General features: G+C 43.8%; 1 protein-coding gene across 3 annotated transcripts in view; it reads right to left on the reverse strand.

Moving 5' to 3' along the window:
- LOC102692139 (protein phosphatase 3 catalytic subunit alpha-like) overlaps positions 1 to 14,066 on the reverse strand; it is a 102,835-nt gene that overhangs the window by 33,803 nt on the left and 54,966 nt on the right. For all 3 annotated transcript variants that reach the window (XM_015349947.2, XM_015349946.2, XM_015349948.2), the window contains exon 3: positions 163 to 287. In XM_015349947.2, the coding sequence (XP_015205433.1) occupies positions 163 to 287 (125 nt within the window). The remainder of the gene's footprint in view (positions 1 to 162; positions 288 to 14,066) is intronic.

The raw sequence follows: 14,066 nt of genomic DNA on the forward strand, positions 1-14,066 counted from the left end.
CTGAACCATGTAAAAACCACACAATATGCAACATTCAGACACAAGGGCTGAAGTTGCCAATCAGCGCAAGATATATAAAGGACTATTGAAATTTGAAAGGACTGGAGACAGAAGACAAGAGGACACCAAAACGGGCACATTTTCCCACAACATTTACCTCACCTCAATACTAAAGTAACCCCTGTCGACGTAGTCCCCTAGGAAGAGGTACCGTGTGGTGGCTGGAGACCCACCTACTTCGAACAGCTTCATCAGATCAAAAAACTGGCCGTGGATGTCCCCACACACTGCAAGACAAAACACAGCAGGACAGTGAGGCTCGTCTCACAGTGAGAAAACACTGATATCTGTACACCAGTGGCTGGAGATTGTAAAGGGAACAAAGTACATCAGAGCACGGAGCAGTGCTATTCCCTTGTAGCAAGCCCGTCACAGCGCGATCACACCCTGGGCTTTCTGGAGCACGTCAACCCCCGGTGTCCAGGTGGCAGGCCTGATGGGCAGCTGGGTTTCTTGTTTCTGTGACTGCGAGCGACCCTGATGCATGTCAGGCATTGTTCCACGACCAGGTGCGCCTGCAGGACAGAGGTGTGTCAACTCTGGCGCGTGATTGACAGTTCAATTGTTCATGTTGTTTATCCTAAAGGTCTTCATCCTATCACCAGTCTCAGTGAAATCAGAGCTGCTACCCATATTGCATTAAAGGATCCTCTAAGATCCTCTTAGGTATCACAGACTGCTAGCGGAACACCTCTGATGTCGGCACCTGTGTCAGCAGCCAGGATCACGACACCTGCACTCAGAATCACGTCTCAGGGGAAAGACAACAGGGGACGTGGAGTTCGCAGCCCCCCGGCTGAGAGAGAAAACACCAGACATCTCATCTGGACAGTATCCTTATTTCCCTGCCATTGTGCCTGGCAGTCCGGGAGCACTGCAGCTGTTCTCCTCGCTGCTTTCCAGAGATGTAGTGCAAACTCCCGTTGCCATGGAGACGTGTGTTTTCATCCATCCGTGATCGGAAAGCTGCTTATTCCTTGTGAGGCACGTGGAGACCCGGAGACCCTCCTGGAAGCACAGGGGGTGAGGCAGGACTGCACCGCAGACAGGAGGCCGGCCAGCCAATGGCAGACACGTCCTCGCGATTTTTTTTAAATCCAGGCTGGATTTTTTCTGTTGCTAGCTGAGCTCCTTTCCTCCTGGTTGCAGGCTCCTGGCTGTTTCCTCTGCGCCACTGTGCTCAGACAGGGTTGCCAGCTGGCCTAGTGTGACCCCTCGGCCTGACAGACAGGTCCAGCTTCGCATCTCTCCAGAGAATGATTTACAGCCACTCTTGCGTGAGTGCACATGTCCGCACACACACAACTATTCACAATGTTTCCCTTTTCACTGCTCACACAACCTCCCACCACCACCGCTTGTGCACTCTGGCCTGGAGGGACAGGGCTGTAGGTCTAAGTCTCTGTGAAATCTGAAAAGACAATAGCTGGATTAACCATGACCAGCTTGCTTATTTATGTTAAGGTGCAATTCACAGAGACATAAAAGAGAATATTTTTGATAAAAAGAAACTTATTTGAAGGAGGCTTTTTATGGGACTTAAGTATTTATTATGAAGAAACAATGGGGAAGAAAACCTGATTCAATACTATTGCCAAGGGGCTTGCGTTCATGAGATCCGAGAACTGCATTCTGTAGCATTTCATAACACTAGTTTTGTCTCAAACACGTGTGTAGACAAGCATTTGTTAACACAGAAAATATTAAAATTCTTACATTGTTAAGGGACTTTTTTCAAACATTTACTTGTGTACATTTGTTGTTGCCCAGCTATTGTGAATGGACACAGGAATGCTGAAACTGAGAGGCTTCTGCTTTTCACTCTGTACACATTGCACACCTCGCACTGTGCCCCTCTGTGATGTCCCCGGGGAGCTCTGACACAGCCCTGGCCTGAACTGGCAATCTATCAGATCTGGAGTTTCTGTAGTTGTGTGAACAGCATCCACATTCCAATACAGAGCATTGTAACTGTATTGCACATGGTTACTTCAACCTAAAATCACCAAAGCACCACCAGAACAAATGCAGCTTCAAAATCCATCTTGGATCCTACCAGTTCTCATAACGACACTAAAACCCATCACAAAAGCCCACAGCTGCGTCTTGCACAGTGATCTTCATGTGTTTGAGCCTGTTGTTTTGACACAGCAGTACCTCTCAGTCTGCAGATGCTGGAAGATATTCTACCTTTACTTTTTGTTGCCTCCTTTAACCTGTCTCCTAGCAACAGGGTTTCCAAAATGATTTTCCAGCTAATTGCTCACTTTCTGTTTTTTTTAGCTCTGAGAGTGCTAAGTAACTCTAGTCAGTGAAACATCCTCCCCTCACATTCCTGTCCCTTGTATATGTGCTCATCTGCCTGCTCCCACTCAGCGCCCAGAGCCGTGTGTGGGAGAATGCACAGTCTGTGCATGGCTCAGAGGAAGCAGGCTCATCAGGCCAAAATAACAGCAGAGTCTGCCACAGAGATGCCACACAAACCACCTCTCTGCGCGCCAGGGTTGAGTGGCAGCATGGCCTTCGTATTTCGTTCCCTATAAACAAAACTTTCCCATCCATGGTGAAATCCATTCCTCGCGGATCCTCTCAGGTCTCCCAGCTGTGGGGTGGCCCCTGTGCTGTCAGCAGGAAACAGCTGTCTATCACAGCAGCAGCAGCTTTTTTTAGCGGAGCCAGTTCTGCTCCCATAATCCAGTGCAACAGCGGTCTTCGGGCTCCACCCAGGAGGGGCCCAGGGCCTCGTCTCCACACAGCCTCCGTCTCGCTCCGCCAGGGACCGTGGACCAAACCTGCGGTACCCCAGAACTCTCGCTGCCCGGCCTGACACCCAGACATGGGGAACACCTGCTGCTCCGGCAGCTGGACTATCACCCTGTTCACGCGATCAGCGGGATACATTCCTTTTCTCCCAGTTTCCCCTCGGCCCCGCTGCCGAGCTCCACTCTGGTCCTGACCGTCTACTGGCGGCCGTATCTCAACAGATCAGAATTCAAACTACAGAGTTCCTGTCCACCCTACGAGTGACCCCAGAATCAAAGCCCACATGTGTTTGGCACATAATTATCCAAAATAGAAATCTTAATAAGAAGAAATAAATAAATAATACTAAGATGGACTGACTCCCATACAGGGTGTAGCCTTGCGCCGGTTGCTTGCTGGGATAGCAAGAAAGAGAAAGAAGCCGACTCAAAAACAAACAAATCCATTCAAGACACAGACAGCGCAGGAAGGCTGGACACTCAGGGAGAAAAGCAACAGGAGATTTTGAAGTATTTACAAATTCATTCTCCCAACATTACTTCACCATTAGGTGTCAAATCGATGTATTTAAACGCTAGAAGCCTTCTTATCAGCCCAGGTTTAGTCGTGTTCACGATCCCCAATTCCTACTTCACCAGCACAGTGCCGGCTCAGTGATGACACGAACGTTCTCACACCCACTTGCCATTTCCTTCAAATCTCTGGGCAACTAGACATTCAATGACACAAATAAGTACCTTATCATTCTGCATATAGCAGAGTTATAAAATATTTGAATTAAAAACATAATGGGCAATGTAGAAGTGAAAACAGAGTATTTACAGCACCAGAAATGTTTTAGACTGCCGGGTTCTGATAAAGCACAGAACGTCTGATAGCTACAAACAGGTGCTTTTCTGGAGGGAGGGGTTATTCCAGGGCGACACCACTGCAGAACTGGGTCGACACTCAGAGGATTTCAGTGCACATGGGCAGGTTTCACAGTCCCCGTTCATGAAGAAATCACTTTGTTTCATGCGTGTAAGAAGGAAAGCAAATATACACATTGGATGCTTTCAATTGGTCTGCCTTCCTGTCCAGGGTGAACCCTGCCTTGTGCCTGTTGCTTGCTGGGATAGGCTCGGACTCCCCCGTGACCCGGAGCCAGGAAACGGATGGATGCTTTCAATTGAGTAGCTCTTGAGTTGCGATATGCAAAGAAACAGACATGAAGAGGAGTCAGATTTCATCACCTGGGAGAGGACACGTTGTGAGCTTCTCCTTGTACTAATTAATTTATTTTAAGCAGGTCGTACTAACTCCAGCAGAACACGTAAATCAATATTTGTGTTTGATGTATAAAAATACATCACCTAGACGCTGCACTGCCTGTTCTACAGCAGCAGTAAACTGAAATATTCACCTACAGTTCAGAGCATGGGAGACAGAACTAGATCTGAACCCTCAGGTATAGTTTTCTGTATAGTTAAATACAATCTCGTTTATTCCACACATTTAAAGACATTTATTGAAAACCGCACTGTTATTATATTTTAGTATTTCGGTAGATCAATAATGATCTACTGATCTACTGCAAAGATTCCAGAATCCAAGACATCAGTCTTTTTAAAGCAGATCACTAAAATACTGAAGTAAACAGTGGCTAAATCCACACAGTCACATCTAATATGCTGTTGGAGTGATATGGCAAATTGCCAAGACACTTCTGTCCGGTTCATAAGTTCATCGGGTCCAAAGCACACAGCTGAGTCAGCAACAGAATTTCTAAAGCAGCAAAGGACCTGTGAGCTGAATCCAGGCAGGAGACCAGGTTATCAGAAAGCAAGAACCAGCAAGGAGTGGGGAATCTCGCAGGACAGATAACTACAACGCATTCAGGCTAATTTAAACAATGAGAACATACAGTACCCAAAACCTACGGTGTACAGAAATGTTACTCTATGATAGATGTCGGTTTCAGCAACATAGTTCTGTTTGAAAACATTACGCATTGAAGGAGAAATATTCCACCTGCAGATTCATCGCAGAAAATCATTTAACAAAATCAATTGTAAGAGTTTAAAGGTGACTAGCAGAAAGACAAGCAAAAAGAGTGTATGTATTAAAAAATAATTTGTTGTTTAGGGCCAGGGTCTCCTTGCTCTGCCAGGCCACTGCTGGGTACCTGCTCTCTCAGAGCGCAAATAAGAAACGGGTGATTGATGGCACAAGGAAGGAGGCAGAAAGCTCAGTAGCGATGATTAACAGAGCTGATTAATGATGGGGAAATATCAAAAACAAAAACAGAAAACGGTCTTAACATTCCCTTCTATGCTTTTAATTCTAAATGAGTGCATTCCATGACTCTGCGTGTCAGAAATGGAAGACGGATGTTTTGTGCATATGAGCCAGGATTCCTGTACTGCCCAAGAGGAAGTGTATCACAGCCTTGTTCAGATGTTCACACTTCTCAAAATGGCGAATGTGCTTTTGCACTATTGCAGAGCAGTCAGCTACTTGCTTTCACCCTTGTCTCTAAGGGTAACGGGAGTGGAACAGCTGAGTGCACAGCTCTTTGAGGGCGAGTTCTTTCTCTCCAGAACCGTGTTTCATTGCTGTGAGCACGGCATAGGCCCGATCGGACTGGAACATTCGATGATTCTTGCAGTTTTGTTTTGTGTTTCTTGACATAACATTGTCTGATGCTCTATGTACCCCTGTACCCCTGTGAAATGACACCTGCCTGAAGAGTGATATAGTAGCTTGTTCAGGGCTGCCCTACTGGTTTCCATACACTTTTATCCACGAGAAGCAATAGTAATACAACCAGTAGCAGGAACTGCCAATGCTACGCACTGCCAGTATTAGTACTGAATTAATTTCACAGTGCTGGCATCCTCCATGTTCTAATAAAGTCCTTAGGTTGGGATGATTTTTCACTTGTACGATACAGTATATTCAAGGACCACATCCCACAGTGTAGTTCAAAGTGTTTAAATATTTTAAAGACTCATTATAAAATCCTGGAAAAATGCAATATCTCAAAATGTCATAAATGATCAATTAATTGCTTTCAAAGAGAAATATGGTTCAATGCTGTGTGATGTCAAAAAGCTGATGAATCACCCTTGATGCAGACAGGCAGACAGACACAGCTCTAAGGGCAAGACTGCTGACCTGATGTCGAATACGTAGAGCAAATTGAGGTGGCCCTGAATTCGCCAGAGCTTTTTCATATTCTTATATCCCTCTATTCTTGGCACCTGCTGCTGTATAAGATAAACACTATGATCCTAAAGGGTTTCCCTGGATATTCAGGTGGAAGAAGAGTTCTCCAAACAAACATTTACCATTGAGAGATGACATTTATGCGCAAAATTCAAAAGACAACTAGAGCTTTTTGTCAGGATCATGTGGCCTCTTTAAAAAAGAAGGCTGTACCCACACTAATTTCTGGATTAGCATCATTGTCTGATTTTGTATTGTTGTTGTTACTATACACTTCATTAATAAAATGCATCTGGATAACAGCAGCAGGACTCTCATTGTGTCTCATTATTAACTTTTCATTTGTGGTTGTTTTGTCAGACTTGTTTCTGTTTCTGCATCATAAGTTAGTGAACTGCACTGGCAGACAGATGCCAAGGCAGGAGTAGAGTGGTTAGTGCCCTTGTGCCCAGACCTCAGCCCTCAGCCAGACAGAGCTGCTGAATCCGTCAGTTCGACCATTATCAGACTCTTGCAGTTTTTCGTTCTTATGAGGGCTGACCTAAATCTACAGCCCTGAAGAGGATTACACAAAAGCGCGCAAAGCATTTGAGCACGGTCAAATAATTGCGCAGATCTCACTGGGGAGACAGGGGGAAAAAATCGGTTGTGACATCAGAGATTTTCCAATGAAGAGCAGCTTTTCTCCCATAGTAAAAAAAACCCCAGGTTTACAGTAAACACGTTCCGTTTGTGGAGATAACGTCTTAGACCACGTGAGCCGAGATATCAGGGCTGGGAATTTCCCAGGTGCAGCCAAGCGCAACAAAGCCAAACCGGAGACGAAGCCAACACTCCTGCTGCGTCTTCCACTCATCCCTGAAGCTCGAAGGGATCATGGATTTGCCTGTGCTTCCCTTAGGATAGAGTTGGGGCAGAATCACTTGAAATTCCCTAAACTGTTGGATGAGCTCCTGTGGAACAGGAAGGGGGTTCAGGAAAGGAGCTCCCTCCCTGAGACACTGCGGCTGTTTGACCTGCAGCACGTCTGGGGAGAAGCGTCTCTCCCGGCAGCCAGATTCAGGGATGCTCTCTGAAAAACGGAGAATCAAATTACAATTCTCCTGTAAAAAGGATGAGATAAGAGCAGGCTTATAGCAATATAGTAATAAATATGGTTGAGATTCCAGTCTTTTTTGTTACTGTGTATAAAGGAGTGGGAGTGTAGTAAAATAACAGCCTTGTTTGAATAACGCAAGTACTAATTTTATTATGAAACCCAATATGAATGTAGTTTGCATAACAGAAATTTGCTAAAATGCAATTCTACAATATTAATAGTGTGAGGCATGACACAAAGTTATCAAAATGATATGAAATGACTATTCACTGCAGTCAAGAGATGAAGAAGGATAAGCGGGATAGAGCTGAATGTCTTGCTTGATCCGGCAGTTTAAAGTCGGGTTTCTGCCCTCAGCCGCTGGTTCTGCAGATCCTGGACTGGGGAGAAGGTGCTGAGCAAACAGAGCTCCAGCCCGTGAAGGGGCTGCTGGGCCATGGAGTCCGGACATGGGCGGGACCGACGCAGGGGCCCAGTCAGGCGAGAAATCCCAGGACAGCCTGAGGGCTGGAACTTGCCACTGACCCCATCCTACTTCTTAACAGAGGTCCACTCCGCTTGAGTTTAATTAGTAAAATTGTAGCCTTTTTGTAGTCAATTAGCCTAATAGTTTAACTCAACAAGAGGTCAATTGGCCTAATCAGCCCAACCAGGCCTGGAGATCCCTGATTTTGAGTAAACTGTTTACTGCTTACTGTTATTTTGTGAATGTTATCATGTTATTTGCATTATTGTTTACAAAGCTGATTACTCTACCTTTACTCCTTATCTGCGTCAGATAAGATAAGATTTTATTGTCCCCTGAGGGACATTTGTTATGGGCACACAGCACTCCTGTCCATTTAAATAGAATGCACACAAAAAAAAAAGAAAAAGAAAAAGAAAACAATTGCACATTATTCTATTGCAAAAAATAAGAAAAACACTGCACATCACTCTCTTGCACATGTCCAGTATAACACATAGCAACATGTAACATTTATAACACATCACAAAACATATCGCACTCAAGTGGGTTGTGAGAGTCAAGATTGTGTTTATCCTTGACATTTGCATTGACAGCTTTAATGGATACTAATGGAACTAAGGAAGTTTGTATCTGTCTGACTGTGTGCTCTGTGTGCTCCTCATGCTTACAGAACAGGAAGACCTTCCTCCTGCGAGAGGGAGTCTACACTGCAGACACACAGCAGACAGCGATCAATCGCATCTGTATAACCGAGCCTTTCACAGGCCTCGCAGGATTACTTTCTTTGGAAATGCTGGAACCAGGTGACCCGGTGGTTCAGGTGAGGATTTGTTGAAGGAAAGAGCCCTGCAGCGATGAACACCAGCAGGGGGCACAAGGACTGGGAACCCCGAACCGCTGTGCAGATGGTCACGATCTTCCCTGTGGCACAAGAGTCAGATCGGACCAGAACTCGGGTTTCAGGATCGGGAATATCTCAATGGAGGACACAGCTGCTAACGCAGAGCAGAACCCAGAGGGTTTCCAGCTAGTTGCAAAGAGTAATTTTCTGTACTCACTGTACCATCTCACACAATCTCTGACAGTAAGACCCTGACCAGGACAAGCAGACAGAAGACTGATGGACAGATTCTGCTTGCCTGTTAGGAAGTATTCAAACATACATAAGAAAGTGAATGGTACTGAAATTGAAAGCATTATTCGGAAAATAATGTTTAATTGAATTCAACACACTGAAACATACTGTTTGAGGTACTGTGGCAGAGCACCCGGGACAAAGGGTGTAATGACGCGGGTATTGCCACTAGAGGCCGCCAAATAAAGCCTAAAATACTTGAATCATAAATACTATTTTCAGGTACTACTGCATAGCTTCAATGAAAATTAATTTTATACATGTGTTAATTATATTAGAAAGCAGCATCCTCAGGGTTTATCTTTATGTGAAATTCTGTACGTGTTGCAGAGAGATCCACAGGTCGGGAGAGGTGGTGGCAGTCACCGTGCGCAAGTTCACTTCACTAGTCTTGCAGAAGCCTTGTCTTTTCCTTTACTTCCAAGGGATCTTTTTGTGATAAAAGCCATGAGCAACCTAAACCCTAAATTAATGTCTCCATTTCCGCTGGTGATGTTATGGTGAGAAATATGAATATTGTTTTTTATGTACACTGCCTCTTGTAAAACCTCTTTTTTAATGCAATTTAACTGTTTTTGTTTGTGCACTTTTAATCAAAAGAGTTCATGAAAGGAAGGATTATATACAACCTTTTTCAAATTCACTATTATTTAAATATATATATATATTGTTTTACAACAGCAACCTTCAGCTTCATTGGTGACTTGTCCAGTTAGTGTTTGTTAAACCCTGCAATGGACTGGTGTCCCATCCTTAGGATTTAGAAAAAACAACTTATGCATCAAAGCCACCTAACCAAAGAATTTAGTTTCATAACCTTCATTGAGGCAGCACAAACTTCCAGTAAATCAACAAGCACAGTATGCTGTCATACCCATGTTGCACTGCTCTCTCCAGCCCAGACCAACCTCTCTTCACTCAGCCGCTGAGATGGAGATAATCAGCTCTGCTCTTGCAGAAGGATACAGCACATGAACACGTGACCCTTTTTAATCTCAGCATCACTGAAATTAACACGACGGCACTACAAAGCATCTTCACTCCTCACAGCAAAATGAAGACCCACCGTGAAAAGAGGCACAGAACAGGGGCGGCCAGGAGCCAGGACTGGCTCAGGCCCATCATTCATGTGTAACCTTGTCCGCGTTTTTGAAACTGGAGCAAACAGAGAGAATCTGACTTTCGGCTAAAAGTCGAGGTGACAGAACATGGTACAAAAAACAAAACTGATCCGATTTTGCCTCCCAATAGAGACAGAGGAATACAAAGCTACAAGCTGCCAGCTCATTCAGTCTTTAAAACACGAACGACTAGTATAAACCCTTCTGAAATGGATTTGCCTGTGTCTTCCTTTCCTTTATTGTCTCTGTGAACTGGCTTTACCATCAGTGTGCCCAGGCTGCTCTTAGAGGACAGGACTGTCACTTCACACACAACACAGACAGGGAGACTTCCTTGCACAGGTTCTAAGGCACAGCAGAAACTGTCAGGTTATTTATAATTAGCTGGTAGAGAGAGTGTCTGTGTATTCAAATGGTTTTCAGTTTTCAGCAATGCTGAATTAGCAGTTTCATCACCATTTTAATGAGGAAGAAGTGATAAAATATAGGATTTTATTTCCTAAGACACCTGAATAGAAAACCCCAAATACACAAACTACTCAAAAACCCACCATGAGCAACCAAAGTGAAATATTGTAGTAGGTTATCCGTCACATGTACTGTAGCAATAAGATTGAATTGACTCTTTGGCAAGTTGTTCCTCATCATTAACACAGTGCTCCTCTGTGCACATTCACTGACCTGCCTACCAGAAGTAACTGTTGACTTCAGACACAGGGTCTACAATGTCAGCAGAAGATGTTTCTACCTTTAAAAAGGTAAAGACTTGAGTGAAAATTACAGAGCAATAAAAAATATCAGAGACGTGCGCAGGACGTCTGTCTGTGCGCAGGATCACAACTGTAGTGATCCATCTCGCCCGAAAGTTCAGCATAGCGCATTCACAAGCCCTTCAACACCAGGTCTGCAGAGATGCAGGGACAGACACACAGCTGTGTGAGGGGGAGTCTGTGGGGGTGCGTGTGTCTGTGTTCTTTTACAGTCTGCACAGGAAATAAAGACAGTCTTGAGAAATAAAAAAGAAGTGTTGAGAAATAAAGGTTTTAGTTTTCCTAAGATCGGAACGCTAGATCAAAAAGAAACTCCCTTCAAAACTCTCAAGATTTTAGATGAGACATCAGTTTGAAGCCAGAATTAAATTCAATAGGCAGCAAACTGTATCTCTTTTATGAAAATTTGAATTTAATACCCCTCTTATTAAAATCTTACTGTATGACTCAGTAAGAACTTCATTATTAAAAGCACTTCTTCCTTGACGAAGTCGGGAGACTGATGCAGGAGTGGCGTTTGACTGCTCCTGTGGCTCATATTAAAACAGTGGGTCGGAAGCCCATGGTCCTGCACAGCCGTAGACAGAATAGGCAGAAAGAAAGTAATTTGTGATCGTTAGGGGTAAGATAAGAGAAAAAGAAATACAATGATTTGTCAATGACACAATCGATGACTCATCATGAGAAAGGCATGAAATGGCTTCTTGGACACAGGAGTGATCCTGTGTAGCAAGGCCAGGCTTTCTGTGGCTGCACTGCAGCAGCTTTCCTGCAGCTACAGACTTCCATCTGATTTGACAAATATAAAATGATACAAACATTTGTGCAGCAAACTCCATCCCAGACATAATCCTTCTTTAAAACTTCAAAGCTTAGTCAAATTTACAATAACCGCATACTGTGCGTGAAGAGGAGATAATTATATTCATTAAGGAGAGTATTTGAAAAAAACAACAACAAAAATTGCCATTTTGGCACATGTGGTATTTGGCTTCTTATCAAGGATATCATGAATGAATAATTGACGATAGCTATTCAGAAACTTCAGCTGTCCCACTTTGAGGAATCTGTGAAAGAGTCAGGAAGCTAGAATGCCAGAAAATCAACTCCTTTCCTTTAGATAACGTTAAATGCCCCATTGGACAAGCATTATTCCATAGCCAACACAAGTTTAATATTAAATTAACTTTCTTAATTTATTGGGCTTTCAAATTTCAGGTTAACATTTGTTCCAGATTTCTGTGCTTTGTGTTTTCCTGAATGGTCTATCCTTTTCCAGATTGTCTCCTCCCTGCAGGAGGAGGGAGGAGTGAGGCTCAGGGACAGAGGCAGCAGACGTTAGAGAATGTATAGAAATTACCAGCTGTGTGCAAGAGCTCTAAGTGTCCTGACTCTCTGCCCGACTGTCTCTGTGAGCGAAGAGCTCAAAGTGTCCCGACTGTGTCTGTGGGTGTCCATCACTCTTTCAGCCTGGGGCTCAGTGGCTACAGGGGTATTTTTAAATCTGATTTCTATTATGGTTTAATTTCACACTTATTTAATATCCTTTTATCATCTGTTGTTGCATGTCCAGAGATTTGATATTTCTAATTATATTGAAATTCTAACTTTCCATTTGAAATGAAGCCTTAAGGCTTAAGGATATTTTGGCATTTACATTATTACATGAATAAAATTTTCATCATTTTCAGCTGTCGATCTTTTGTTTTCAAATTTTGTTAAAGGGCCAGTTACAATTGTAATTGTAAAACGTTCCCCTTTAAAAGTCTTAAGAGATGTAAAATTGTGTATTGGTTACTCAATACACCCAATATACAATAGTTTACAATTGTCAGGAGAATCACGGAATGAAATGCAGTCCCTGACGTTGTACGTGCACAAATATGAAATACCTAGGGACTCTATGGGTTGAAAAGTACAAAATAAATGCAATTAGAATGATCATACTGGTACATACAGTATAAGAGATGTGATCAAAACACGTAATGAATTGTAGGTGGTGTGACAGTTTCTATGCTCAGGATAGAAGAAAGCTCTGGAGACTGTTGCTAAATAAGTTACGAACGAAATGTTGCCAAGTCACAGCATTTTAGCTTGTTCTGTTACTTATTTTCTGTCTTGCCATTTAATAACTACTTGTATGAAGGATTCTGAAAATCAAATGAAAAAACCAAGCCTCCTACCAACTAATTTAGAGAACTCGGAAAGGAGAGGCAACATCACGGAAATTCAAAAGCTGATTTCTCCAGACTGAACCCAGACTGAAGAGGGCTCAGTGATGTTGAGCTCTCAGCTCTTGCTGCTTGGCAATAATTGGTTAATGACACTGGGCCGATGTTGCCCCCACTGGGCACCTCCTGCTGGCTCGGGGATTCGGGAACCAGCAGGCGCCCACCCATCCGCAGGTCATTGCTGTTCCCTGCCTTCAGGGAGAGAGCATGTCAATTTCCCAGAACAAACCCAGTCTCACTTCCCAGTTCCTCTGTCCTCACAGGAGGTTTTGTGAGATTGCTACACTGACTCTGGTTCATTACCAGTTTAAGCAATACGTCACAAACATCGGCTCGCTCTTTGAGCCTCGCGTTGGTGGTGCCGTTTCTCTCCTTGCAGAAAAGGATTCTGTTTGTAGCCACTTTCACTTCCCTTTTTCTCCTTTTTCTTCCTTTTTTCTCACTTATCTCAAACGGAGGCTGTTTTTAGTCCTGTTCTGGAGGTTAAAAGCACCGTTTTGATATTTCTGTCTTAGGTTAGACACTTTTGCACCTGTATGCATCTTTATAGTGCTGTCCTGTAGCTACTTAGATTAGCCCAGCCACTGGCTCCTCCCTTCCAAGGGCCTGGAAACACAAGACCGTCTTTGGGCAGGGACTGGTGGAAGTAAGCTCTGCAGCAAAGGCATGGTGATCTATACTATAACAGCTACAGTATTTGCTTGCTTCTAATGCACAGTTCATCTTCGTCGATGTCTGCCTAAAGTGTGCGACGCAGAACGCACTGTGTTCGCGCTCTCTTGGGGCAAATTCCTGAAAGAGGCATTTTGACAGCTCATATATCATGATCTCAAAATTAAACATCACACCAAATGTGATAAATTAATTATGCTAATAAATGTGCAAATATTCTATCACAATACTCATCAGTACAGCAGAGGGTGCAATATCCATCACCAGACTTTGACATTTTTTATAGTATAAACTAAATACCGGCAGAACACTGCAAACTCTCCAGCACCTTGCACAGGACACGAGACGGGGGTTGTGTCGGCGACAAGGCAGAGCAGCAGCAGGAAGACTCCGGCCTACCTAACCCTGGTATGACTCTGGAGTGTCCCAATCACAGCTGGCTAATGGCAGGTACTGTGTTGTGCACTTCTGCAGGTGCCTGTGCAGTTGTAACCCTAGAAGAATCTCCACTTTGTGTGGTAAGACTCTGATTTCTTCCT

This window comes from Lepisosteus oculatus, chromosome 11, assembly GCF_040954835.1.
Source record: "Lepisosteus oculatus isolate fLepOcu1 chromosome 11, fLepOcu1.hap2, whole genome shotgun sequence".
NCBI classification, from domain to species: Eukaryota; Metazoa; Chordata; class Actinopteri; order Semionotiformes; family Lepisosteidae; genus Lepisosteus; species Lepisosteus oculatus.